Source organism: Colletotrichum godetiae (assembly GCF_030913485.1).
Source record: "Colletotrichum godetiae strain CBS 193.32 chromosome Unknown BDP55scaffold_14, whole genome shotgun sequence".
In the NCBI taxonomy this organism is placed as follows: Eukaryota; Fungi; Ascomycota; class Sordariomycetes; order Glomerellales; family Glomerellaceae; genus Colletotrichum; species Colletotrichum godetiae.
The window spans coordinates 439,008-445,007 of NW_026851262.1; the positions used below are offsets into that span (position 1 = coordinate 439,008).

Genomic DNA, 6,000 nt, shown 5'->3' on the forward strand with positions numbered 1-6,000 from the left:
TTCCCAGCACTGAGATGAGATTCTAAGGTAGGAAGAAACATGTTCGCCATCCGAAACCTGCCTTCCCTCCATCATCCAATGTCGGCAGCTGCACACCTGGTGACGTGATGGGGATTGAACAATACCATGCGCTCCGCTGAAGGCAGCTTTGTTCAGCATCCTTCATCGTCCGGTTTCTCACATGAGATTTGAGGCTTTCTTCTTGATGTATCACGCTGCTACAGAACAACCTTTACGTACTTTGACACCAGCCATTGGACGACGTGGTGCCGATCTTGCTATTCCGTCTGATCCTGCTGACCTGGGATCTCATCTCTCTTAGTATCATGATTATTTTTCCCTCTCGATCATCGCATTTGTTTGCGGCTCAGTTCCTGCAGCAACGTGCACTTTGCCCCCTCCCTCCTTTTCCTCACGCATCATCCTGCTTCGTTTTTCCTCGTTCGTCATTCGCTAGCGCCCAGGGCAACTTTGTCGCTGGTGCACCCAGCCAACCTGCCTTAACGTGCTTGACTGACAGCTACGACAGTAACAATCACAACAACAATAGCAGCGTGGACCGAACAGGCCGAGCCCAGTCAATTTGACGGGCGGCTTTCACTCGTCACCGATCCCCTGCCCAAGCCATCGAACACGAAAGCTATCGAGGCCAGCGGGTGGCCTAACAATGAGAAAAACCGTATACGCGGCGTCCTGTCAGACCTCGTGTGCAACAGTGCAAATCCCCCGAGTCTTCTTACTCGATCCGGACACAAGGTTTTGGTCTTCCCAGCAGGGCGGCCCAGGAAGGGAAGGCGAACGATAGCACCCTACAGATACACGTACAAAGTGCACAAAGAAGGCCTCGTCCCACCGCATTCAACGACCAACAACCAACGACCACACCCTAAAGAAACAATCACAAGAAGCTTTGGGTAAAAATAGCTTTGCGGCGCCTCCCTTCCCCAGTTGCGCCCCGTCCCACGCATCATCTCATCCACACCCATTCCAACCCAGTGGTCCACTCCAGCCCGAGGTCACGGCAAATCCACCCGCTTTCGGTTCATCCTCCCACCTGCCCGCCGCGCTTGCCCGCCTCGTCCCTCGCAGCCGGACCTAGCACAGCCACCTTTGCACCCTCCTTGGAATTCAAGAAAGGGAAGCAAAGAGAAGGAGCAAAGTTCGCCATCTCCAACCGGCCCGTTCAGATCTCGCCATTTGACAACGTGCTCTCACCAGCTGACGGCCACACGGCTAGCTGGGCCCTTCCGAGAGGCCGAGACAGGACAACGCATATCTCACCAGTCTACCAGCCTAGTCTGCCGGTCCACGCATTTTTTTATGTCGATCTAGAAAACACATCTTTGTGACTTCTTCTAGCGCCGATCCCGGCATTCTTGGGATTTCCGAGCCACCCCTTTTGTCCTACAGTACGGATATTCTGGGCCCATTTTCGCTCCCTAATGATGCTCCCCGCGGCGCCGGCCAACTCTGCTGCCTGTCATCTCGTCCTACCTACGTATTTAGAACGAATCCTGCCAGCAGCTGACGTCTGGTGCTCATACTAGGGAAGCCAACGAGTCGTGCCTCAAAAAAGTACCACAATGCGGCATGGCGTGTTGGCCGCATTTGATGAGGCTCCGGGCATGAGCCCCCAAATCTGACTTGACATCCGATCACTTCATATCCAAATCTTTCAATGCGGCGCCGCATTTCTGGATCCTCATCTCACTCCGCAAAAGTGGATGGGAACAAGGGGTGACCCTTTTCATTTTTCAATCTCAAAAGGGGGGCTCTTGTCTTCTCAGGGACCGCGTTGTAATGCTGGCCGTGGAACCCGGAACCTTTCCAATCTTGGATCAACATTGCAGTGCCATCCCCACACTCCGGCGCGACTCGTCCCCGCCGTCGGAGCTCGGGTCCTGCGAGAAAGAGGCAGAATGCTACCATAACAACCGGCCGCGCTGACGACTCCGGTTGCGTCGTCTTCGCAGGGCTGAGCCGCTCCGCACGGTCTGGCTCTCGCCATGTTTACAATGGACCTCGACAGATTTTTCTTTTCATCGTCTCGCTGAGTCACTTTCTGAGATTGTTCGGAGTACGTTGCATTGGCATGCCGTCGAGGAAAACTTGCGCAATCATCTGCTGCGGTCGAGAGGTCCGTCCGGTCGAGGCCGTGCTTGCTCCGATGGGGATGCCGCCCCTCCGTTGAAGCTTTTCGGCACCGAGACTTGTCTTACACGGTCTGGAGATATACCCGACTCGGCTGATGGCGATTGATAGCCAGCCGCGTCAGTTAATCCCCATAGACTCCAGCCCGCTTGCGGCTCAGGCCACACGGGAAGCCAACGTTAGAGATCCTATCCAAGTGGGTATCAAGCTTGGCGAGGTTGGCGAGGTTTACGTTCCGCAGCTTAGCACTACAAACGGCCCACGGGGTTGCGAAACTTAGAGAGGCTTAAGCATGACGTGACATGCCTTGACCCCAGCGTAATCCGCTTCATGACTTTTGCAACCAGGTGAATTGTTGCTAGAGTCTCATAGACTCACCTCTTAGGGTGGGCGGGTGAGGCGCACCCAACGAGGGCTGTATCTTAGGTTAATGGAACATTCAGTGACGCCAACTGCAAAAGTCGTATACTTTCTTTACCACGATCTAATCCATACCAATGCTACCCTGAAGCTCAACCAAGGCTTCCTTGAAACACCTCTTCCCTAGAGGCAGTCCGTGAGTGTTACAGGGGGGCTGGCCACGTAGCGGGGTCGGTGTTGAACACCGGCGGCATGAATACAGGCTTCCTGTTACCCAGTATATGAAGTAGCCCTGTGGTTCATGTCTGTGGGGGGGAATGAATAGGCGAGAACCCTAGCCTCTATCATGGAGAAATGACTGAGATGTTCTCTTCGAAATACGGTGTACGTCGTCGAACGTGACTCGCACCAAAGCTCGTCGCCTCTCGGGCGAGTGGTGGCAAACCAGGGGTACTCTTCCAACAGGATCTAGTATGGCCTGAGTCAAACGGCTTTTTGGGTTTCCGAGATAAGTCTTGGTAGTATGTCATTAGAGTTGCCACGGCCCTTGGTTTCTGCACTGCGAGGAGTACTGCAAGAGTGGTTATAAAGAATATCAGGGACTAGTTCGTCCTCGATGGATATCAACCATACAGAGCCTCATACACAAATCTGACTAAAGAAGAGTATCTTGATCATCACTTGTACAAAGCCTTGGACGGAATAGATGACGTTTTCTGTCTGTGCTCGAGCACAAGTTGTACAATGTCACATCTACTCTGATGGACACGGTCTCTCGGGGGCCTCTGTAGTTTGACATCTCATATCTGAGGAAGTTCACAGCCGTAGGGAAGTGCTCGAAGCAAGCAGACTCGTCAATGTAAATGCTTTAGGCATACAGAAAGATTGACCCGTGATTCCCTCGGCCTTTGCTTAACAAAGGATGAAAATCGATTTACATATTCATACATTTGTCTACCGTGATCATTCGACAAGAAGCTATCGGAAGAGCTCAATTCATCCCATTTCCACTTGAAAGTGAGATTGAATTTGGCCTCAGACAGTCTCAGGTCCTCGGTCAATATAAACCGCAATCAGGTGCCGAATTGGCCGCTCCTGGCGTCGGCAATTGTTAATATTAGTGCCCTCTACGTTCCATACTGCGGTGATCTTCAGACTGCTTATTCTAACCGGAATACAAAGATGACACCCAAGCCTAGTAGCTCGGGGCGAGACGTAGACCATGTTGACGTTTGTAAGGGACATGATGTGACTCAGTGAAAACTCCCTATCTCTACTAATGTCATGAATGAGATTGATGACCGTGCTGAAGAAACGGAACTTCAGGCTGCGTCAAGGTACAACTTGATTTAGCGACGGTAGGCCGGCTTTATATACCTACTACTGGGAGGTAGCGAGGCGGCGTGATTTTAGGCTGGTAAAGCTACAGAACGAGTGCCATGATCACGTACTCGGGAATAGATAGTAAATGATTAGGCCACCTATATAGAACCGATCATGTCTATCTAAGAGACTAGAGGTTTGGACAGGTAACCCAATCTGTCAATCATGTCTCGATGCATTCCTCTTTCGTCTTCCAGCTCTCTTCAGGGTACATCTGGAAGCACTTTTCGCAGTCACCACAGTTACCGCATCCCTTGAGCTGCCACTGACCATCAAACGCATTGAACTCTCGCGCGCTGAATCCAATGCCGCCACCAGAGTCATCGACTGGGGAGTCTAAGGGCAAAGACTTCAGCGCGGCCCTGTCCCCTGGGACGGCAGGGAACCCGATGTCTGTGTCGTTGTGTATTTTCTTCCTGGTCCCGCTGGCTGTACAATTAACATCGATCCCGCGCTTCTCACCTAAAGCTATGAGGCGCTGGAAGTAGAGGTTGTTGGGCGGCTTATGCTTGGAGCACCGCGCCCGCTGGCATCGTTCTCGTCGGACAACATCATCCTCAATAAAGATGGCCTTCAGCCTCGGGAACTTGTCCGACTTGAGGAAGCCGACGAGGAGGTTCTCCGTCATCTTCGGATCGCTCTTCTCTGTCGAGTTACCTAAGAAGAGAACCTCCATCGACGCGGGGAGGCGGGAGATAATCCACTCTAGCGCTGCTTCGGCGGGAGTTTCCCATAGCTCCGGCGTCGTGTACATATCGTAGTCGACCGCCTGCTTGATAAGGTCGGCGTTGTCGAGCCAGACATGCCGGAGGTGTGGGAAGGTGTTGAGTTCGAGCAGATGGAGTCGATACAGCGTACAACCGGTTTCACGAGCAGTTCGCATCCCCCACGCCTCGTAAACCATGAGGCTTTCAAGAGAGTCGGCTTGGGCGTTGCGGGCACTGAGCAGGAACTCTTCGATCTCGTCCCAGTCACCCTGGTTGCGCCTGACGTTGCCGCGGAGGTGGAGGGACTTAAGGGAGCGAGGGGCGTTGAGGAGTGCCACGCAGAACTCTTCGCCCAGAAATTCTGCCCCGTCGATGAAGAGGTGCTGTGCGCTTGAGCAGCCACGTGAGAGTCCGCGGGCCGAGTCTTCGGCGCGATCATGATCGTATAGGCCGTGGATGTAGACGGTATCGATGCTGGGGAGCTTGAGGATAGTTGCGAGGAGATCGGGTGGATGGTGAACTCCGTATCCACAGTCTAGCCAAGTTCCGGAGCGCACTCCGATGGAGACCTCACGAAGAGCGCGTAACCCTGGTGCCCAGGATTTGAGAGAATTACTCATTTCGATGAGCGAAGCGAGCCATTCGAGGCTTTCGTCTCTGAACCAGGTGTGTTAGAGTATAACTTATTCGTACAGATCGTAGGTTCAAACTCACCTGTTGCCCGCGTCGCACAAAACGTATTTCACACTGTTTAGACGAGGGCATAGAGCCGTGAGTAGAACCTTGAGCATGCAATCGTTGCCTTCATCGAGTTGCTGTTTGGCTATACATGTATCGTAGTGGTCCGGATGAAACATGTCCTCGAACAGACGCATGTATTCCGCCCGTTCCTCGTCTTCAAATGACCACTCCAACGGCAGCGCATCTTCGTCAAAACGTTCTCGCGGCTGGAGCATGAACGGCCGCCAGTCTTCCCAAAATCTTCGGCGACCCCATATCTCTAGTGAGCGTATGTGCCATGTGATCAACGGGTCCCTGTGCGTGACAATATTGCGCAACAACGTGGGTATAGTGGCCGGCTGGAGGTCCGAGATGACGCCATACTGATCATGGGCTTTTCTGTGACGGTGGAGAATGCCTGCTGAACACTTGGCAATCTTTTTGCAAGTGCAGGCAAAGTTCAGGTGGGAAGCGACGTCTACATGCTCGATGATATCTATGAGGAGCTCTGCTGGCAGAAGAGTGAGACGGTCTGTTTCCTCGGCTTCTTGGTGGTTTGTCGCCATGGCGGCTGGAGAACAAGGCTCAAATTGCGGGGATCAAATAAAAACGGAAGAAAGACTTAAAGATTTCTGTCAATATTCAGGAGAATATGAAGACTTCGCTGAAGACTTATACG

The 6,000-nt window shown here is 52.7% G+C and overlaps 1 protein-coding gene across 1 annotated transcript; it reads right to left on the reverse strand.

Annotated features, from left to right (window-relative positions):
- Nucleotides 1-3,831: 3,831 nt before the first annotated feature.
- On the reverse strand, nucleotides 3,832-6,000 carry BDP55DRAFT_84750 (uncharacterized protein). The gene is made up of 2 exons (XM_060581259.1): nucleotides 5,316-6,000; nucleotides 3,832-5,258 (listed from the first exon to the last, which is right to left on the reverse strand). Exons 1-2 carry the CDS (start codon nucleotides 5,885-5,887, stop codon nucleotides 4,058-4,060), a joined length of 1,773 nt encoding a protein of 590 aa, XP_060431416.1. The 5' UTR covers nucleotides 5,888-6,000; the 3' UTR covers nucleotides 3,832-4,057.